The sequence below is a fragment of the Piliocolobus tephrosceles genome, chromosome 18 (genome assembly GCF_002776525.5).
Source record: "Piliocolobus tephrosceles isolate RC106 chromosome 18, ASM277652v3, whole genome shotgun sequence".
NCBI classification, from domain to species: Eukaryota; Metazoa; Chordata; class Mammalia; order Primates; family Cercopithecidae; genus Piliocolobus; species Piliocolobus tephrosceles.
The window spans coordinates 47197888-47221450 of record NC_045451.1 but is presented as its reverse complement, the minus strand read 5'-3'; the positions used below and the strand labels follow the sequence as shown (position 1 = coordinate 47221450).

Genomic DNA, 23563 nt, shown 5'->3' with positions numbered 1-23563 from the left:
CCTCTTTTAGTGAGTGCTTAGCTTACAGAACTGCTTTCCTTGGCTTGTCAAAAAAAAAACAAAAACAAAACTGGAGTGAGTGCTTAGAACATTTGTGTACTGACATTATTGCCTCTGACCAGAAGCAATCTATTTCTGTAAAGGTGTCTTCAAATGAGACTGTCTAACCACTCTTGCCTCCTACTCAAGAAAACATATCCCCTCAATTATAAAATAAGAATTTCCTAGCTCAAGAGCACTACTTTATTTAAAAGGCTGTGTCCATAAATTTGATATTTTCATTGTATAGTGAGACATAAAAACATGAAGCATTCGCTTTTAAAATTTCATTTAGGTAAAATGATTTTAGATTATATAGTAAAAATGGCAGAGAAGAAAATTCTGGTTGGAAAAATTGTCATTGCTGGCACAAGAAACAGAATTATTATCTGGATGGAACTCAATATGTATTTTTAACTGATACAGAATTAGGGGTATCCTGGAATGTTCAAAAAGACTTCAGAAGATGTGGTCTTTGAGCCGAGCCTACCTGTGTAAAATGGTAGATGAAAGGAAAAGGGACATTCCAGGCAAGAAATGAAATGTAGGCCATCCCAAGGGGGCAGAGAGAACCTGATGCTTTAGTGTGAATAACAGAGGATTAAGGAAGAAAGATAAGCTAGGGTCAAACTGTGCAGAGTCTCAAATACCAGACCATTATTTAAGCTTTATATTTTAGACAATGAGGGAAATATTGAACATGATGCAAGTATATTCTAGAAAAATTAGTGAGTTTTAACATGGCAGTCTAAATACAGTTTTGTTCCCATCTTTCTAGCTCTTCAACTGAAAAAACAAAATTTAAAAAGGAGAGCAAATCCATGACATTTATGGAAACATGAATGGGGACCAGAAATGGGCAAAGTTCTGGAAGATGGAAAGGGCATAGGATTATATTGCCAGCTAAATAACAGCAAAAATTGAAAAAAAGAATAAAGTAGCTAATTTAGATGAAGTAATTCAGAGAATAGAAGAAAAAAATTAACAAATATCCCTAAACAGACAAAAAGTATTGCATCCGTTAAACATCACTGCCCCACTCCTCCCAGAAAAAAACAGTTGCTATGAGTAAAAGGTGGTCAGAAAGTTCAAGAACTTTGACAAATTAAAAATATAATTAAATAAAAAATTAATTGGACTTAGTGTGGCTAAGAGTATCCCAGGGTATAAAGCAAAAGATGAAAAGACAGAAGATACTAGAAAAATATTAGAGAAATAGAAGAGTATCTAAATGGTCCAGCATTCTTTATGAAGAGTTTTAAGAAGACATTGAAGACCAAGAAAGGTATAAGTATTCTTATTAAAAGAGGCTACTGAATGTTGACCACAATGAATTAAAAAACCCAAACCTAGGTCCACCCTTATGAAATTTAAGAATAAAAGAGATCTTAGAGCTTGAGGGTCAGAGAGAAGAGTGATTACATACAGAAGAGTGAACACTTGCATGTTACAAGTCAGATGTCAATATGCAATTCTGGAGGCTCAGAAACAGTGGAACTATGCTTTCAAAGTTGTCAGGGAAGTGATTTTGGACATTCCAACTATCAATAAAACATCAAAACAAGTAGATAACTTCTAACATGAAAAGATTTGAAAACTTTACCTCTCTGTATCTCTCAAAAAATAATTTCTAGATGGACTCCAGCAAAGTAAAAGAGAAAAAATAAAGAATAACATAACATCTAAAAAACTATGGAACTAATGAAAGAATCCAATTACAAGAAGTATAAGACATACCAGGATGCTAGCAGGGATATCAAAGCAATTTGTTCAAATTAGTAAGTTTCGTGACGAATGTTTTGAAGAAAAACCCAGATTCTATGGTTTATACTTAGACCTAGAATCTGAGTATTTTTTATCATAAGATAATGGCATATGCTTTTTCTGTCAATAAAAAAGTAGTTAAAAGCTCTAGGAAAAAAGTGTATGTTAAGATTCAAGTTTGATCTTAAACTGAATCATGCTTTTGAACAATAAATGGCATGTGAAAAAGAATCCATTTGACTTTGATGTTTTTATTGGAATATTCTTTGGGTTGCAAGATTTAATGAGAGGATTATATTGCCTTCTCTATGGAAGTAATACCACTTGATTCTGGAGAGGATAAGAAATTATATAATCTTAAATCCTCTTTACTAGATTTCAAGCTTAGAAGCAATCTGTAGTCAAAATAGGGAAGATAACCATAGTCACAGAACATAATGTAGATGCTAGTCATTTTTATAAAGAAAACACAATCAGAAAACCATACTAATTAAAAGTAGGAAAGGCTGCAAGAAAACATAATAGAGAGTCAGTAGGTACTGTGCCTTGAAATCAGCCAAGAAATATCATTTTAAGAATTTTGCTTAAAGGTTGTAAAAGTAACCACTAGAACAATTAAAACTATTGCCAATAAAATTCAGAGGGGAGGTGAGAAGTAATTAAAATGTTGTGTAATAGAAACACTCTAAATTTCTTTTATAATGCAAAAAAGATACTATGTTGATAAGAATAGAATATACCTGAATTTTTAGAGTGACAATCACAAGCTCAGAAAAACTAAAAACAGAAATAATTTTAAAAACATTTACTCTTTAAAATGGGATTGGGTAAAGGCAAAGGATAATAGTTAAGAAAGATGTTTACTTTTCATATTATACATTCTGTTCCTCAATTTTTAACATGTGTCTGTCTTATTAAAAATATAAATTGTTGGCTGGGCACGGTGGCTCATGCCTGTAATCCCAGCACTTTGGGAGGCCGAGGTGGGCGGATCACGAGGTCAGGAGATGGAGACCATCCTGGCGAACACTGTGAAACGCCGTCTTTACTAAAAGTACAAAAAAATTAGCCGGGTGTGGTGGCAGATACCTACAGTCCCAGCTACTTGGGAGGCCGAGGCAGGAGAATGGCGTGAACCTGGGGGGCGGAGCTTGCAGTGAGCGGAGATTGGGCCACTGCACTCCAGCCTGGGCGACAAAATGAGACTCCATCTCAAGAAAAAAAAAAAAAAAAAAAAAAAATATATATATATATATATAGAGAGAGAAATTGTTTACATATATTAATGGATTGGAAGGAAGGGGAATAGAAGTAGAGAGATTCTTAGAAGTTATTGCACTTATCTACATTTCAAGTAATATGAACATGTTTGAAATGAAAGATTGAGAGAGGCAGTTGGAGAATTGGTAAGATTCGGTGGTTGAGTAGATACTCTGAAGAGGATAGGTTAAAAAAAGAAGATGAAGTAAAGATGAATAATATTTTTAGATTCATTAAAGAGGTAATTGAAACTGAAGCCACTGACTAAATGATGCCCAGGATAATATTTTAATTTTTTTAATTTACTGATGCCTTGCTGTTTTTCACTGAGTGCTATGTCTCCAGGATAGCTGAGAAATCAAAATATAACCATTTTACTATATTGTCAAATATGTACCATAATAAGAATAAGATAACCTAGATTTGTTTTTTATTTAATCACAAATGTCAAATATACTACAATAAAGAAACCACCGTAGGGCACAGTAAAAAATAATTTTTTGGTCATAATGTTCCTATAAACAGTGTTGATGCTTCAGGCTAACAGTGTCTGCTGGCTCTATCAGATACGTTTCAATGATTTGGTTTGTAGCAGGGGGAAAGTACCCAAGTGTTGTTGCATTAGAAGCACTCAGAGTTCTGGGGCTATCTTGTTCTGGTGCCATAAACTGAGATTTTTAGCAACATTCAGGTCTTCATCCTCATTCCTAAAGGTTTTTAAACTCCTAACCTGAAACTAGGAGGAATAGACATTTTCTCCAGCCCCTCTGTAAATGATGAACTCTGTGTCCCTCTCCCTTTTATTCTCACCCTGACAGCATCCTTTACTCATGAAATATCTTTTGCAATATTTGCTGAAAGCCTTTTGACTATAAATGTTGTTTTCTTCAGACTGAAGTAGAACAAAGCATTTTGTACAAATGAACCTATTTCGGTTCTGTTGATAACAATATAACTTGCTTTTCTTCAGTGAATGGAGAAGAGAATCTGAAGATGAATAAAATTTACTAAGAGTATCTATCTGCAGATCAGGATCTGAAAGTTCATTTAACCTTCATTTCCCATTTTGGAGAGAATTATAATCATGCAAAAAATTTGGTCTTACATTTGCCTGGCTGATATTCAAGAGGAATTTAGAAATAGACCTTTTCAGTAAATTGAGTATTGTCCTTTATATCACAGACAATGTTAAGGATGGCAACATCTCTCATTGTTATAGGACATTCTCTTTTGTCAGATAAACTAGTGTTAACCTCTGAGGGGACTGATTCTTTAATTCATTGCTGCTTGTTTTTTTCTCCATGTTGTGAATAGCTATTAATACTATGATGAATTTGCTTGGAGGGTGAGTGGGGAAAATATAAAAAATACAAATTAACTATACATTTTAGAATTACATAATTGGGAAATGCTAGAGGGTTATTCTGAAGTCTTTTTAGTGAAATCCTGCTTCTCACCTTGATTAGTACTAGCAAAGCCGTATTTCTACTCTTGATCAAATGTGTCCTTTATAGAGTATTTGTACGAAGCATGACATAAGCATGGATTTGCAGCTGTTTCCTAACCACTGTGAAGTTTCTTGGCTGTGCTCCACAGCACTGTGTCCAAGTTTCAGGAACTCTTCTCAAGTACTGTGAATGTGGAAGAAGGCCACTTGTGGAATGATTTACTTTACCCAGAGTTGAGTGTTTTGCGTGCAGAATGTGAAGCTGCTGTTCAGCTGGTTGTGTCCAAATGTAAGTGACTGGCCAAAGAAACTTTTTTTGGAGCTTGTCATCCAGCCTCAAAACTTACCCTCTGTGGAACTTTGCATGTTCTAACCATCAATAGGAAATAGCAATGCTATAAGTCTTCATTTTTTCCAGCCAATAATCCCCTATGAATTTTTTAGCTGATATTTTAATGAGCTTAAAACATTGTGATTCTGACTTTAATGATGTACTCGGATTATAATTAAAGCGGTTATAAAGATGAGACAGTTGTGGCTGAATGTTCCCAGCTTTATGTCCTCTTCACCCTGGGGGGACAGGGACTCAGAGATAGCAGCTCAGATACTGTTAACATTTACATTTACATCATCAGAATTCATTTCACTAAATTACTATCTTCTCTGTAGCTTTTTAATAAAGCAAGCTGAAGTTATTTTCAAACAGCTTAGAATTCTAGCAGTTCCACTGAACACAGTTCAATGGAGTAATCAGATGTAGTAATAGATTCTTCCAAGAGCATTTATGAAGGATTCCAAATAGGAATGTTTACAGGTTCTTCTCTTTGTTTACCAAGTACAGAGGAAGCTTTGCTTATGCTGATACCAGGTGGCAAAACTAACATTCCAGGTTAGGCCGAAACCAAATGCAGTCATACTCTTTCTATACCCGATGGGGGGATACGTTTCTAAAGGTAGTTAGGTTTTATAGTGCCAAAAGAAACACTTAGAATTTTTGTCTTGAAATGATAGGGAACCACTGAAGACTTCTAAACATGAAAAGAGGGAAGATAGAGCTGGTGGTGAGATGTGAATTGATTGTGAAGCAAGGAAACCTCTCCAGAGAGACTCATGAGGTAGGTGTGAGGAAGGAGTGTGTCTGAAGCAGGGTGTGAGCAGCAGGAGAGGAATGGGCGGGACATACGTGTTCCCCTGTGAAATGAACAGGTATGATGTCTCAATCAGACAGATGGATAGACAGGGAGAAACATTCTGAGGATTCAAAATCAAGTGCTGGCTATGAGTTCAGCTCAAGCAGGAGATCTGGAGAGGGAGCCAAGTAGGAGAGAAGCTTCCTCATTAAATGTACTGTGTGTTGTCTAAACAAATGGCCACAACCTAATTTCTGTGCATGCCTCTGATCTGCTTATCAGGAAGTGAGAGAATGCAGTGATGAATATAGACACCACACCACAGTCTCACATTTTTACAAGGTGCTTCTGGAAACCTGAATGGAGATTTGACTTTTTTTTTTTAGTTGCTTCCATGGCAGCCCTCCCCATGGAAAATAGGCATAGTCTGCAGAGACCTGTTCTTTTCTGTTGATGTTTGTCACTACCACATGGGGTCAGGTTTGTTCTTTCTCCCTCCCCAGAAATATTTACTAGCTCTGCGGAAAAACTGCTGTTGCCCTAAACACTTTACCTGCATCTGCACCCAGCTGTTCCTGTGCCAGTGTGACTAGGGACCTTCTATGTGGCTTTGGCATCCCTCAGGGTTCCAGATATAAAGCAGAGGACAGGTTCCCTCTACTCTCAAATTCCCATGCCAACTTGGGGCATGGCTGGGGATAGGAGAGCAGGCAGAGTCCCTCTTCAAGGACACTCACCAGCTCCTAACCCAACATCTCTAACCAGTCATGTAGTCTTGTGGCTTATAGTATGAACTTTAGGTTCTGAGTCTTTGAAAGATCTTAAGCTTTTGATAGTTGAAAATCAGACTCTGAGGCTCATAAACTTTTCTTCGGGTTTTTTTCTCTGCCATGGGCTTACAAGTTGATTTTGAAACTTGGAACTTGAACACTGATTCTTTTCTTTCTCTCTTGCATTCCTGCCCCATGCTGAGAACTCAGGGAGTAAAGAAGATTCAGCAGGTGTGTGGGGCAGGTTTTCTAAAGTGGGTTACTACAATCTCTCCCATCCCAACAGTTTTTCTTGCAGTGTGAGATTGACGTTCCTCCTAGTTAGGTTACCAGTTGTTGATAGCCCTTCCTCTTGCCACAAAATCTAGGTGGAACTTTGTGGCAGCAAGGACTGGCAAAATACAATGGAAGTGATGCTCTGTGACTTCCAAGACTAGGTTTTAAAACTGCCATGCCCTTCTGCCTGCTCATTAGGGATGATTGTGCTAGAAACCCAGCCACCATGCTGTGAGGAGCCCGGGCCACATGGGGAAGCCTTGCATAGGTGTTCCAGCCAGAGTCCCAGCTGAGGCCCCAACTAAAAGGCAACATCAGCCACCAGTCATGAGACTGAGGAAACCTTTATGATGACTTCAGTAGTCAGTTATCTTCCAACCACAACTACATGAGAGACCATGGGTGACAACCACCTAGCCAAGCCCAGTCAACCTCCAGAATTACAAGAGATAATAATAAAATGATTGTTGGTATTTTAATCCACCAAGTTCGGAATCACAATAGAGAACCAACAGGGTTTTCCTGTTATCTGTTAATGCATAACAGCCTGCCCCAAAACTTATTAACTTAAAATAACCATTTGTCATACATTATGGTTTTGTGGACCAGGAATTCAGGAAGGTCTTGGCTAGGTGGTTCCTTTCTAATCCATATATCCATATAGAGTCAGCTGTGGTGGGTGAAGATGCAGGAGCCTTGGTACTCTTGGTGGTCTCTCCTCTCTTCCCCTCCCTCTCCATGTGTCCCATCCTCTGGGCCTCTCTACCTGGTTGGTACTTCCCCCAGTGTAGCTGGACTTCTCACAGGGCAGCTGACCTGCTTCTCACAGGGCAGCATGGTAGTTCCAGGGTAGCTGAACTTCTCACAGGGCAGCTGACCTTTAAGAGACTAAGGCAAAAGCTGCCTGTCATTGTAAGGTCTAGGTCAAGAACTGGTTGGCATCATTTCTACCAAAATCTATTGATCAAAGCTGCCGTGGTGATTCAAAGGGAGGAGAAATAAATCCAACCTCTAGAATAGAAGGGTAAGAAAAAATTATGGCCACAGGGGACAAGGCAGAAACCTAGGTTTATATTTCAAAATGTTACCTAGCAAATCTTATTATACCTGTTTTATGGGTGAAGAAACTGAAGCTAGAGGAGTTAAGTAATTTGGCCAAGGTACACAACTTGTAAGCGCCTGGATTCAAATCCAAAGCATATTCATCAAAACTATGAACTCTGAATTTTGCTATTCTTCTGTGCAAAATATAGTAAATATATAATGTATACTGTATTTTCTTAATTCTTAAGTACTACCTTTTATAAGGAAGATACCATCCCCCAACCCCCCAAAAACACACGCATTACAGTTCTAATTTTAGAAAAATCTAGAGAACTATTCCAAATGACCTGATTTGGGTCATAGGCCTTTCTCTGAATCAATCCTCAGGGTCTAGAGGATGGAATAATTATATTTGGCAAGCTCTGCTACAACCACAAGGTTTGAAGAAATAATTAGCCAAAAGAGGGAGGAGCAAACAAAATAATATTCATTGTGCATGCTCTTTATACTACATGCCATTATTTCTCATTCATGATTTCATTGCATCATTGAAGGCAGATAGGATCTGCCCCCAACGAGACTGGAATTGTGGGCTGGAGGGAATGGTGTGAAGACAGGCTGTGTAGAGAAGTTCATTCCAAGCATTGATTCTAGATCTATCAGCTAACTATTAACTCATTATGTCTCACATATTAAGACTAAGACCTCTGGTTTTCCTAGCGGTCTGATTCCTTTATGTAGAAATTAAATGGAGGCTTCTTAAAGAAGGCCCATTATGTTTTCATGTGCTACACTATGCAGTTGGACCCTTCGTTTCCACTTTCTGTACATGTTGAGTCAATGTGAATTGAGAACAGGAAGATGCTTGGTGTCTAAGCACTTGAGGAAACAAAACATAAGCTCTAATTAAAACATTTCTGATGGAAACTTAGTCTTACTTCATGATTTCCAGTTGCATTTTTTTCCTAATGAAATAAGCTGCTTTAATTTTCTTTTAAAAAATTTTATTTGGATGAGGTCAGAAAATGAAGAATTTCTCTTCCATTACTCACACTGCTTTCCAGCTGCTGGCCTCATGTTCCCTTGACACGCTGTTGAGGAGCCATCCACAAGCCATAGCACTGCTGTGGTACACATCAGACTTGACAGAAAAGTTCCAGGCTCAGGAAGACACTTCCTTCCAATGTCCCTGGTTGCCACTTGATGGCCTGGGTTCTGAGTAGCTCTGGAGGTCCCTGGCGCCTGATGGAATGACCATTTCCCCACTTTCTCCTGATTTCCTTTGTATTTATATTAAGGAGTTGCCATTCAGCTTGCACTCTTAAATATCAAAGTCAGAAATAAAGCCCAGTGAGTTAGTTGATTTTTAAGAACCTAAGGAAATCTTCTCTGGGAAGCTTCTGAATCGTCTGCAAGATTATTTATTTGTTAGCAGTACTTGGAGTCTCTTCATTTCTCTTGATACCCAACTGAGCCCAAGGTGCCTTTTAATCCCTTTTAGCTGTCCTACCCAGTCACTTCAAAAGGATACATTTTATTTTAAGATGGAAATAAAATAGAGAAAGGAAATAGAAGAATTTCATAAAATTGGACATAGACACATTTTAACGAGAGCACTCAAATAGACATGTCTGTAGCTGGATGGTTGAATTATAACAGTCTTGGCATAGTGAAAATGAAAGCAGATTGTAGCTTTGAATACAAATACCAAAAAAATGCCTGCGGTTTCCTTTCCCTCCAGAAGGTATCAAAGAAATGGACATTGCTAGCTGAGGCTTACAGAGAAATAAAATAGCTAATCACTATAAATAAGGATAAGAAAATTATTTTTTTCTCTATTAATCGCATATATTGCTAACCCCATATCCTAGCATTTCTTCCTCCCTCCCCTCCTCTTTTTTCTTAACCATAATTTACAGCTCCTCTCCCTCCATTTCTTCCAATCTCTCACTCTCATGGATACTGCTATCCTGTACAGCCTCCCATCCCTGGATCCTTTTTATTCTCTCTGTCTCTCAGCCCTGGTATGGTTTTATTTCCTTGCTCCCTACATGGAAGTGCCGTTTTATGGCAGCAGTCTCTTGCCTCTGCAACCATCTGCTATCTCATCCATGCCACTCCCCACCCTGGATTCTGCATTCTTCCTTCCAGGTTAATCAGACCTTAGTGGAAGGTAGACTGAGCTAGGGAAGAGAATGACATGTTTGACATCTGGCAAGTGTGTTTGTGCTCAGCTCTGCCATTTCCTGTCTAGTTATCTGGCTAAGTTATTGAACTAGTCACCTCCTGTGACAAATGGGACTTAGAATAGCCCCTTTCTTGTGAGAATAAAATACCTCCTCATTGTTAAGCATAGCACTTGGCCCATAAAAAGTATTCAAATATTAGGTGTTGCTATTAATGTGACTAGAGAATATCCCCACATCTCTGTTGCCACTGCTAACACTCCTGCAAATGCCTGGTTTCTAACTTTGGTTTTAAGCCAAGTTCTTTACAACAGACTTTCAAAGCCCTGAACATTCTGGTTTCTCTGTGATCTTTCTGACTTTATCTTCTACTATCTCTCCCATCCCCACAATACACACACATTCACACTCACTGTGCTGCATACATGTGACCTGACTTTCTTAATGTTTCTTGAACAAATCGTGCTCCTACCTCAGGGCCTTAGCACTTTCTGTTGGCTTTACCTGAAATATTCTTCTGATATCACAGGTCTGTGTCCCTTACCTCTCTCAGGTCATCGATTAAAGATTACCTACTCAGGAATGTCTACCCTCGTCACCCCATTTAAAATTATGACACCCTTCCTCTGTAGTCCATGTCCTCCTTTCTTGCTTTAATTGTCTCTATAGCATTTGCCACCATCTGACACACTATATATTTTACTTTTGTATTGTCTGTCTCCTGACCCTACCACATACACTTGCTCATACACTCAATTGTAAGTTCAGGGAATTTTGTCTACAAATTTCTGCATCTCTGATGCCTAGAATTGTTCCTAGCACATAGTAAGTGCTCAATAAATATTTGTAGAATGGATGATTGAGGCCTAATTCAAATATTACTATCTTAGTGAAGCTTTTCTAGTATCCCCAGGCCTGGTTACTTTCTTTTCTATATTCCTAATACTTAATACACTTTTCTATTATAACTTTTATCAGATTGTATTTTTGTGGAAAACATATTTAAAGCTCTTAAATCTAGCCAGATGGTATAATTCAAAAGCACATTTTTATTTAATAGACTGAAACCTCACATCGTACAGATTTGATTGAATGATTACAGAAATCATAATGCTCTGAGTGTTTTTAAATTGCATTCACATCATATTCTATGAGTTAGTCTACAAAATTAAATCCAAGCTTGAGAAAATCTAAGAAAAAGCAAATTAGAAATAAATTCCAACACAGAGAGAAATCTTATCTCATGCAATGGCATGTTCTGTGTTTTAACGTCATGGACACCTTGCTATTTTGCTAGCAAGTAGGAGACTTAAAAATTCTGCCTTTTGAGCATGAATAATCTGCAAAGACAAGTAATCTCAAAAGTCAATTCTAGAGGAGCATACCTGTGCCTATTGGTTTTGAAGATGGATTTCTTCATCTGGAGGAAAATATTATTCACCAATTTTTCTTAAATAAAATGCTATTACTTAAGGCCAGCAGGTATTTGCATGTCATGGAAATCTCACCAGATCCAGAAGAACTAATAAAATCTTCCTATGCCTCTGGGTTAAAGGTAGTGAGGAAGAACCAGTCTCAAATACATTTCTGTGCCACCAGTGCAATTTTAGTGCCAGCATCATTGGCCGGCCAATCATATACTTTTTCACTGCTATAATTTTGGGTGTGGAGCATATATTTCAGCCATTGATAACTACTGTACCTGCCATTCCCTACTGGAAAATATCTTAAAATATACACATGGGGGAAATGGCTTGTCCCGAACCAGCAGAGGTGACTGCTAAGTGGAATCTTCTGTCTGTATTTGAGGTGATAATGATCTAAGGAAGCCCCGATCTAAGGTGATGTGACAGCTGTGAATGCCTTTGACAGCAGTGATTATCAGCTTCAGCGAACACATTTTTAACCTGAAAAAAGGCATTCGTGATGAGTAGGTGCTTCTGGGATTGAATCAAGATTAACATTCATTCCTGTCTAGTGAATTCCTATCTTCTCTGCTATCATGGTTTGGAATTTCTCAAATCCAAGGCAATGCAAAAATCCCTGTTCTAGATGAACCATATGTGTTGGAGAAGTGGAGGGATGATGATTTCTGTCAAAGAATTATTTGTGCTCTCTGGCCTAAGTTCTAAGAGAAACATGATTGTGCTATAAGCTAGGGACTCAAAATAAAAATTCGAGTTAATGCCAGGGTTCAGTCTTCCTCGATTGCACCTGTGTGCTGGGACCTCTTGCTGATTTTTCTTTTTTCTTTCTTTCTTTCTTTTTTTTTTTTTTTTTTTTTGGCTCCCTGGTCTCATGCTTCTGGTTCTGTATCCTCCGGGTCCTTTAGAAATCCAGTTCTACAAACAGGCACTTTAAACATTTGTTTGTTTGTTTGTTTGTTTGTTTTTTATTTTTGGTGGATCTAGACCTCAAGAGGGGCCCGAAAGTAGGATCAATTCATCTGATGCTTAACAGTTGGTCATTAATTAACACATCCTTCCTGTATTGCTGGGAGCTTTTTAGTACAAATACTTGCTGATTCCCATTAGTTGCAGATACGTTAGATACACCCCTGATTTAGTATATCTCTTCCTGGAATATCTTGCTTCAGTCATAAAATTCATGTTTTTATGAAAAATTGCAGTGCCTCCTACCTGTTAAAAGATTTCATTATTTTATTCAGTAGTTATTGACGTGTCTGACCTGAAACCTAGCCTCTTAAAAATATCTTTAAGAACATCTTATCAAATCTAGTAAACATATCTTTTTCCTTATCTGATTCATACTCTCTGTGACATTTGACCTAAGAGACCTCTCCCTCCTTTGTGAGACCTGCTCCTCCTTTGGGCCCACTGAAATCGCTCTTTCCTGGGATTTGCCCTACTAGGTAAAACCCTTCACAGTCTCTTTCTGCAGGTTTCTCTTTTATCATCAGCCTTTAAAGAGTTTCATCTCGGGTCTTCTCTTTCTCCCTGAATGAGAGAACTCATGCTGTAATGACCTCCTGTTACATAACTTCCTCCAAATAATATGTATCTCCAAGTCAAACACATCTCATCACATTAATTGTGATGATATCACCTATATATTGCCTTATTCAACAAATACTTAGTGAACACCCACACTACATGCTAATATTGACCACTAGCATGTTCTAGAGGTACTTCTCTGTGTCCAAAACACATTATGAGAACGTTTCTTCCAAAAGAACAATTTAATCTGTATTCCTTAGCTTGATAAATGGTACCATTATCTACTTAGCCACCCAAGTCATACACTTGGGATTCATTTGAGATCTCTCTTCCTCCTTCATTATCCACTCTTAACTCCTACCAATGATTGCATCCACATCCAATTAGTCACCAAATCCTGAGTTATATCCTATGAATTTTACAACCCCTTGCCTCTGTCTTAGTAGGTCTTCAAAATGAGTCAAAGAGTGATGAAGACCTAAACTGCTTCTTCAGTATATCCACAATACTACTGTCAACATCAGACTTTTTTGTTATGATGCAAGTGTCACCATAAATTTCCCTTCTTACAGCACTTTGTGGTTCCAGGTCACCTTCAGAATTAAGATCAAGCTCCTTAGCTTGGCCATAAGACCTTTCTGCACCTTCATCCTTGCCCCATCTCCTGCCACTGTGTTCTCTGTCCATACTAATCAGCCTGCTGTTTCACAGAGATATTATAACCTTTCCTACCTCTGAATGTAGGAATAGTTGCTTGAAAAGCCCTTTATCTTCCCTCTACACTGCCATTCCTCTTTTAAATGACAATATAGCCTAATGGATAAGCGTGTGAACTTTTGGGCTAAGAAAACCTAATATCTAATCCTGAACGAGTTGCTTCTCATTGAACTTAATGTTTTCTCATTAGGGTTGTTGTGAGAATCGAATCAGTTTATATTTGTTGAATAAACGAATTCATTATATATTCATTGAGTGCCTACTATCTGCCAGGTCCTGTTCTAGGAACTGCAGATAGAGCAGTGAACAAAACTCCTGAAGCCCTTGCTCTAAGGGATCTCACATTCTGTCTGGTGCATAGAAAATGAACTGTAAAGAAAAAGGTTCCTATTATTATGCATCCAATATTTTAGGTGTACTTTTCAGACCTACTTCCAAGTTTCCATTCTGACTTAGGTGCTCACCTTCAATGGTCCCATCTCACCCTATGCGGTACCATTGCTATAGCACTTGTGTTGTAATCATAATTGACAATTATTTTTACCCTTGCTCACCTACAACACTGGGTGTTCCTTGAAGTGAAAGCCTGAGACTTTTCTTTTTTTACCAGCTCTTAGTATACAAGGAAGTCAGTTTTAAGTTTCAAATGGATGAATGAATGTTTTAGGATATGCCTAACATATTACTTAAAAATTACATTTGCCACTAAAGAGCATTTGTTATATAGCCACTGGGGTAAGTGCTTTAAATATGTTATATAATTTAATCTCCATACAGCAGCAATATGGAGAAACCAGCATTATTACCCTACTTTATCAATGAAGAAACTAAATGTTAGAGATACAAAGTAACTTGCCAAGGTCATAGAACGTGCATCTGGTGAAGTCAAGCCCAGGACCCAGGCCCCCTCTTTAATGCTGATGCTTGGTGACAGGAGTTATTTTCCAATAGGCAGTTGGAGGTGAAGGGCAATGGTCAGCACATGCTTTGTTTTAGATATACCCGTGCACATAAGACAAAACCTGAATCCACAGTCATATGTACAAACACATTTTAGCTTAGTCTTTTTTCCCCCTCTTAGGATGACCTGGGTAATTCTCCCTACCCTGCTGGGTAGTGGGGAACCAGAAATAGTGTTAAACTTGCTAGTTCACAGTATTACAGCCTCTTCCATTGTAGACCATCTTTGGATGGATGGTCTAAATCATCTCTTGGGTGACTATTCCGTCTCTATATATCTTTCCTTTCCCTGGCCCCTCTGCAAGATGGTGTCTGTAGGAAAAGGTGAGTGGGGCTTATAGGAACACAAGAGGGTGGGAGAGTAGGGGCCTCCTGGTCTCACGCTGGTTCTTGGGCTTGTAATATCTGAGTCTCCTGAGGAGTCACTGGTCTGATCTCATCCATGGGCATTCTGCTGGTGGTCTATGCTGACCCCTACAGCTGTAGTATCTCTCTCTCTACAGGTGTGGGCCTGGCCCTGTGTAGATTCCTCAGAGCTGGCTATTTCTCCTATTTGGGCTCTGCCTTCAATGTTCCATTCTGTGGACCCACTTAAATATCACTTCACCTCTGCTGTGAAGACACTCCCTCCTGACACCCTCTACCACCACCACCATCACAAACTCAGTCCTCTGATAGCAACATCTGCTCCACTTCCTGATTATCCCCTTATAGGACAGACAGAAACTTCTAGATACCTTCTACATTGCATGCTAGCAAAAGAAGAGTCTGAGAGTGAAATTTAAGCCTACCCTCTCCTTAGTCATACTAAGCCACCGATTTTAGTCTTTATTGTGATGAGGCTACACCTTGCTTGGTGCTGGGGAGACCCTCTTTATGGTAGTGGTTTCCTAGAGTATCAAAAGGGAAATGATGCAAAAGGAAGTTCCTTAGGTTTAGGCTTTGCCTTCAGCCTATCCAATGTCTCCCTTCTGGGATTTGAGCCTAGAGACCTGGAGCTGGGAGGCCCTGCCTTGTCCTCCCTTCACCCATTCTTTCTACCCTTAGTTGGGGCTGGAAAGGGTGAGTTCTTCCCTCATCCTTCCTGCATTTTCTGTACTTTCCCTATATCATACCATTCTGCTTCCCAAAGTGGAATTTGCCCTCCCTTTTCCCTAGGGCTCAGCTGGAAAATGGCTGCCAGGTAACCTGATTTATGAGGAGAGGAACGAAAACACATCTGTTTAATATTTTCAAATTATTACCCCTGTTACCCCTGCATCTCAGAGGGTAATCACTGGTCTCTGGAGTTCTGTGGGTCCCTTTATAGTAGTGTGGCTCAAAGCAGTCTTAGGGGAAGATTTACAGGGCCCTCGGGGCCCTTCACCTGACTCACAGCCCCTCCCTTTTTAGATCATCAGCCCAAATTCTTGGCCATCATCCCATCCCTTCCTTCATGAGCAGACTAGAAACAAAGTGGGTGTGTTCTCTCCACAAAATTAGTTAGTAAGATCAATGAACTATGCATTCAAATTCTGACAAATTTAGTCCCCACAATGACACAAATTATGTTTTACATGTTACTTAAATATGGGATCATGGAAAAGTGATCTGTACTAAAGAACCCAGATTGAGAGCATACTCTGAGGACATTAAATATTTGATTTGTAGACTGTGCCTTTCAATTTCAGACTGTACCCCCCAAAAGGGGAAGTTTTGTGAAAGGGAGCAAATTAGTAAGGAAATTGACAGCAGCAGGTCAAGTAACAGAAACAGTAAGAGGAAGCATGGGTCTTTGCAAGAATGACTACACTGTCATGCTCCTTTAGCTCATAGTGCAATGTGAAGCTTGGTGTATATCTTTGGTACTTACATATTCATCTGCGTACCTTGTAAGTCTTAGGTCAGAATTGGATCTGATTGTGTAAGAAAAAAAATCTTACGTAAAGTGAGATGTGGATGAAGGAATCAACTTGTGCACTGTGGACTAACTGGAGAAGCAAAAGATAAAATTATTAAAATAATAGCCCAAGAGGAAAGTATAAAATAGGAAGGAAAAAAGTAGGGCTCCTTGTTTGAGATTATCATTACCATCTGGGTTGTAAAACATTTGATTCTAATTCCAGAAACTTGATACCAGAAATAACTTATTACCAGGGACATATGCTGAAGAATTGTCAGGAATGAAAAAGTATTTACTTATTTTTAATATCTGTATCACAAAATGATAAAGCTGATAAACCATACCATGATATGGAGTGAGTCATAGCTTAATACTTTCTGACACATATGTTTATGCTGTATCTTTTACACCCCAATTCTTCTTCCCTTTTCACCCTATAAAAGGTCAGAGACCACTGCTGATAAGCAGAGAATCCTTCAAAATCTCTTGGCTGGGCGTGGTGGCTTATACCTGTAATCCTCGCACTTTGGGAGGCCAAGGCGGGTGGACTGCCTAAGCTCAGGAGTTCGAGATCAGCTTGGGCAACACGGTGAAACCCTGTCTCTACTAAAATACAAAAATTAGCTGTGTGTGGTGGTGTGCGCCTGTAATCCCAGCTACTTGGGAGGCTGAGGAGGGAGAACTGCTAGAACCCAGGAGGCAGAGGTTGCAGTGAGCTGAGATTGTGCCACTGCACTCCAGCCTGGGCGACAGAGCTAGACTCCGCCTCTAAAAAATAATAATAAAAAAAATCTCCTCTCCTCTATGGAGGACAGCACTGAACATATGCAGGGTCTTTTGAGTTTATAATCTAACCCATAGACTGCACAGTGCTAGCAATTCTGTTCAGTTATCTTTTCACAACAGTCATCTTGGAAGTACTTGATTCTTACCTTGATTTATAGTATTTATTGAGCTCATATTACAGATCATTACTGTCCAGTCACATTGATAAAAGCATGTCACTTGGAAGCTCCAGTTCACCTCCTAGCTGTGTGACCTTAAATAATTTACTTAATCTTACTAGTTTACTCATCTTTAAAATGGGAATAATAATAGTATTTGTCACATAGCCAATATATTTGAAAACTGCATTGCAAGGATATAGAACAGCTTGAATGTTAAGCACTTTCAAATACTAAATGAGGTGATCACTTGTGTAATTCAAATGGAAATAGAATAAATGGCAACAAATTAATGATCTGTATCAGGAGGCAGCATAAAGAATTTGAATTGGAGGGTTTTGGGTAACTGTGATGTTCTAAAATGGTGGTTATCTTTTTTTAAAAGAAAAACCCTCTTTGGGATTCCTTTGTACAGATGATCTCTTAATTTGCCATCTTTAATCCTCACATTATTAAAGGCTACATTGATTAGAAGGAAATACAGATTCCTTGTAGGTTTTTGCTTTTTGGCTTGTTTTTGGAGAGATGGTTGCTGCCATTTGGAGAAAGGGAGAAAGGCAGAAATGTTAACCTCTTAGTCTGATACCTTTTCTACAAGCTGGCCACCACGTCCTTTTTAGGTTTTTCTGAAACCTGACCAAATTTAATTGTCATGGCATAAAAACTTGGTATTGAAGGAGTTAAAGGGTCTCCTACACCCCTTTGCATGAATCGTTCTTTTGTGTACACAGCTGCAGTTGGAGCACGGGTCGGAAAGGAAACGGTTAGAGGAAGAGCTGGTTTTCAGACAAGGCGAGTCTGCGAGGGGGGCTGCAGGGTGGCCTGGGGTTTTACATGCCAGATGTAGGCCTACCTCGGTGCCTGCCTGGAGCTGCTGGCGTGGTCACGCCGCGGCCCTGTGCGAATTGAGGCGAGGTGATGAGTTAGCGGGTTGCCATGGCGACAGGCCGGCCACGTGACCAGGGTGCTGCTGCCGGCGCTCTGACGTCAGCTGCCAGAGGGCGGGGCCGCAGGAGGGCGGGGCGCGAGCGGGAGCTGGGAGAAGGCAGTGAGCGAGCAGGCGGCAGGCACGGTCCGTGCGGAGCAGGCGAGCGAGCGGGAAGACGCAGCTACCTTCCTCACCAGCCAGCCCACAGCGGTTTGTTCCCTTTCTCGGGAGTGCGCCAATGCCTGGGCCGACCCAAACCCTGTCCCCAAATGGCGAGAACAACAACGACATCATCCAGGATAATAACGGGACGATCATTCCTTTCCGGAAGCACACAGTGCGCGGGGAGCGTTCCTACAGGTAATGGGGCTGGCACGAGAGCAGCGCCGGGGACCGCGGTGAGGGCGCGCGGAAATCCAGCCCGTTATATAATGGAGCAGACACTGCCTGCGACCCCTGCTGCAGGCATGCATTTGTGAAGGCGGTTGTGATTATTTGGTATCTGTTTCCATGTGTCATGTTGGGTTTGCATTGAGGCTCCGCGACTGCAGATGGAAAGCATTTTGTGAATAGGTTTGCTGCCTGCAAGGGGTCTCCCTCCATCTCTTTCCTTCCACACTGATAAAAATGCATGCTGTTTTCCCCCGCTGTCCAAAGGGAGACAGGCAGTAGCACTTCCTTTCCTCCTTCCCCTTTAGATTTTAAAGGAGCCATTAGGTAGCTGTGCCAAAAGGCAGAAAACGGGAGGATGGGGAGAAAAACGTTTGCGCTTAACCTGGAGAGTGTGCAGGAAAGATGGAATCCTCTAGATTAAGCTGCAGTCTGTGATGTTAAACCGCCAGATTGATGGAGCTTTGTAAGAATTCTGCTCGCTGATTGGTGCAGGGATTGACAGCAGAGGTCACAGTGTCAGACATTCACCAAAATTTTCTCCATAGAACCCTAGGTTTGTTAGAGACTAGACCGTAAAGGACTTGAAAAAAACTGGGCGCTGTTTTGCGTTTTCTAAGGAGTTTATGGCCACCGCTTGGGTGGGGGAGCCTTTCCTTCTTATTTACAGTAGGAAGGTAATTCCTGGTATTTTGCTGAGGTCTGTTTTGAGGATGGGACTGATCTTGGTCATTGTATTGTGAGCCTTTTGATTAATGAGTTGGCCTGTACAGTTGGCATCATTTTTACATTAACATATCTGGCAATATGTTCCAGTAGATAAGCTCATTAAAATTGTTTGCATTGTTTGATAAGGATAACAATGTAATGGAGAATGCAGCTAGAGTCTTATGCAGCTCAAGGCCAGACTTGAAGGGAGACTGATAGCTTCAGTCATATTTCCTCTGAAGTTCTTTTGTACTGGGGTAGTTATTTTTAAATGTTACCTTGATAAACGCTAACAATGCTTTTGCTTTGAGGCAGAGCACACATACCTCTAAAGCGCATCCTCTCAGCTAATTGAGCAACAGGAAATAACTCTTTTTTTTCCTTTTTAGAGCCGTCATCTAAACATTTAGATGGCATTATGGGTAGAATATTGTGTGTATAAATGTTGCATATCACAAAATAGGACCAGAAAGTACCCTACTTCCTTTCTCTTTGGCCAAAGAAATGCACTATTTGTTGACTCAAAAAAAAAAAAAAAAAAATTATAAGCAACCTTTGCCCTGTCATCTCTGGCAGTTATATAAATACTTGAAGTTAATTTTGGCTGTGCCCATGAGGTCACCAAAATCTCATGCCTTATGGTTTCAGCTAATGTGTTGACATGGCATTCTTACAGATTTCAAGTGCTTGTTATTCTGTTAATGTAAATCAAAATTGGTCCATAACTTCTGGGGCTCTCCTTTCCGAGACCCTGTGATTGGAAATTTGGGCTTCTTCTCTTCTTACTCCTCCACCTTTTTCCTCTGTGACCATCCCAAAACCTAAAAATAGAATTTAAAAACAAAAAACTTGAAGCGATTTTAAATCTCACTTGTTTGAACTGTTTTTTTATAGAAAATAAATTTGAAGCCTTTATTTTCTAGATGATTTAATCCCTGCTGTGTAGGTAGCAGTTGCTTTTAAGATAGAGTTCGAATTTTACCCCATGGGCCAAAGGAAGTTGCCTGGTTGGGTTTTATTACTCATGTAAACTAACTTGAAATGGCAATGGAAAATCATTTGACAGAAAGGTTAAATGTTACGTTTTGCTGACAGATTATTGCTTTAAAATGAAATTTTATTTACCTCTTTAATTCAACCCAAGCTATTATTTGCATTTCCTAAATTATTTCCAGTTTGCTTTCTGAGTCCCTATAATGGTGTTCAAAATTATGTAAAAACAAAACTGAATTTTAATAAAGATCTTACTGAACAAATTCTTAAGTCACTAAGAGCATCACTGCATTTGTATTTGATATAATAGGATTACTGGATGATATAGTGAGAGGTGTCATAGACTAAATGAAGAAGGAAGCCTCTCAAATTGCATTTGTCTTGTGTTATACAAAGGGTGCACATGGAGACAGACACATACGATGTTTTCCTTCGTCTGTTTTTCTTTCAAAGTGGATGTCCAGTGTAATAATTACCACTTATGTTTTTGGAGGGGCATAGGGAAAGGAAAAATGTGACACATTTTTCTATCCAGGAAGCATTCCATCATTATTTTGGCATCCCAAGACTGGAATAATATAGCCATTTAATTGCTGAGGAAACTTGGAAGGCAATTTGAAAGTGCGAGTAGAGATTTAACCAAATAAAAGTTTTGCCTTGGCTATAGGTTTGGTATACCCCTCAACAATGAAGATATGCCTGGGAGTTCTGGGTGGAGTCCCTTATGGAGGGGTGGGGTCGAGTGAGCCCAGTTTCTGGGCAAGATCAGAGGGAATTCTCTCCCTGGATCCTTTACTGACTCCTAGGTAGGGTCCCCACAGGTCCTTTATCTTAGGCTTTCTTTTTTTTTTTTTTTTTTGGAGACAGAATTTTGCTCTTGTTGCCCAGGTTGGCGTGCAATGGCTCAATCTCTGCCCACTGCAACCTCCGCCTCCCAAGTTCAAGAGATTCTCCTGCCTCAGCCTCATGAGTAGCTGGGATTACAGGCATGCGCCACCATGCCCGGCTAATTTTGTATTTTTGGTAGAGACGGGATTTCACCAGGTTGGTCAGGCTGGTCTCCAACTCCTGGCCTCAAGCGATCCACCCGCCTTGGCCTCTGAAAGTGTGGGATTACAGGTGTGAGCCACCGTGCCCAGCCTTAGGCTTTATTTTCTACCTTTGCCTGTTATATATAAAAATATCTAGCCCCCGTTCTTAGAGGATATTATGAGGCTAAACTCAATATTTAAAACATAATTTCCTAAAAAGGCTATGTAAACATAAGAATACTGTTGTTACTGAAAAAGGGCTCTTGGACAAGAATGTCTCACCTTGCTGGCAGCACAGGTGAGAAGAGGAGCGAACACCTAGAAGATAGGGTGGCTTTCCTGAGAATTGTTAATGGGCAAGCAGTCATTCTTTGGAGGAGGAGACATTACTGTCATAGCATTTGCACCATATTGTTCATAAGTAAGTCAAATTTGGTTCCTGACCCACATCTCTTAATCCAGGTATCCGATAGTGTAAACAAAATCCACTTTCACAGCATGGAACAGAGTGGGCAGCAACTCATTATTGAAACTAGTGTGCACCTTGATTAGAAAAGCAAGTTTCCTTTAGAAAATTACCCCTGGATTAGTAATTCCAATTGAAAAAAGTACAAAAATGGCTTTGCAGAGTCGTAGAGACATGTTTTCACTCCTGTGTGATCTTCTCAGCCTCAGCTTCCTCACTGTGTTTATGAATGCTAGAAATCTATATATTTTAAGAGCTGCTTAAAAAATAAATGTGGTGTGGGCCATCCAAGGTGACACTGTTTAATTCACAGAGTGAATGAGTCGTGCTCTGGATCTCCCTGGAGAGGATACTCCCCATAGCTCTGTTTCATGCAGATGCTAGTCGGAAATGAGATTTATTAACTGGCTCTCTGCCCACTGCATCTTTGTTTGTATACTCCAGGCTTTTAAGAATGAATGTATAAGTCTAGAGGACTGTTTCCACATGGGGGTTTTGAGCATGCGACTACAGTAGCACATGTTTCTGAATACTTAAAAAAAAAAAATTACTTGGCCCCAGGAAATGGATTGTAAAGTAAAGCAAAACTAAAATGTAAGCCTAAAGCATTGGCCATAACATCCAGCTTTGCCAGTTTTAAAAAACATACTGTTGTTAAGGAAAACAAAGAGAAATATCGTAATATTGTGCCGGTGTGTGTGGTTTCTTTGCACGTGTGTGTATAAAAGAGTTGTGAAAGTGTGTTCCATTCAGTAGAGGCTGTTGTAATGTGGCTCACTTTTATCAGAACATAGGCTTCACATCACATTCCCCGAAACAGTAGTTATAGATGTCAAACGTCTAGGTTCATGTCTTTATTATGTATTTGTTAGTATCATCTAAGTTTAATACTGTCAAAGGAGGTTTTCAAAAATAAAGATTTTTGTCCTTATTATTTTTCTTAGTGTTTGTAAAAATCAGAAGATTACTTGATGCTTTAGTACGTGCCCAACTCTGAAACTTCTTTTACGGATTTTCAGAGCTTCTGTTAATGGGATGGTCTTCTGGGTGCTCTTGCTTTGGGGAGAGGCTGTTAGAGCAGAGCTGGGAGATTGTCCTCTAAAATTCGGAAGGTTGATTTCCTTATGCAGCATCTTTTCTTTTTTTTTATAGGGACATCTTGAAGCTGCAGTGAATAATTCTATTAATTGGAAGGGGAAATTTGGGACTAATTTAAATATTCTGTTTGGTTTAGAGAATTAATTAATTGGACAAATATTTGAAAGTCTGCTCTGGCCAAGGTCTATGCTAGATGCCCCTTGAAGGATCTTGAGTCCTAGTAAAGTCAGATGGAAAACAGCTCATTTTGTAACAGACTTACAGTGTTGTTGGTATTTTGCTTAGTCTAATAGCGAAAGTGGTTTGCATTTCCTGAACCCCCAGTGACCCAAAGGGGGGAAAAAGTTTCCCTGAAGGCCAGTATGCTGTAGGAAGCTAAAAGACACTGTGAGAAACCACAGAATTTGCTGAAAAGAATGTAGGCTTTAGGATCAGGCAGAAATTTCATTGGCCTGGCCAGGTGTGTCGGGCAGTGGTAGACAATAAAAGCATTGACAAGCAGGCGGGGTAGTTGAAACTTGGAAATAAGAAACTACTGAAAGTTTATTGACCGAAGATAGTGTAATGAAAACA

At 39.6% G+C, this 23563-nt stretch overlaps 1 protein-coding gene across 5 annotated transcripts in view; it reads left to right on the top strand.

The window, feature by feature from the left end:
- Window positions 1-23563, top strand: part of MAPRE2 (microtubule associated protein RP/EB family member 2) — a 164060-nt gene that overhangs the window by 42034 nt on the left and 98463 nt on the right. Inside the window, exon 1 of one of the 5 annotated variants that reach the window (XM_023207699.2) lies at window positions 18363-18664. The exons of 3 other annotated variants lie outside the window; for them this stretch is intronic. In XM_023207699.2, coding sequence (XP_023063467.1) covers window positions 18543-18664 — 122 coding nt within the window. In that variant the 5' untranslated portion in view covers window positions 18363-18542. Of the gene's footprint in view, window positions 1-18362; window positions 18665-23563 lie in introns of those variants that run through there. One more of the 5 variants, XM_023207703.2, reaches the window with a different exon arrangement.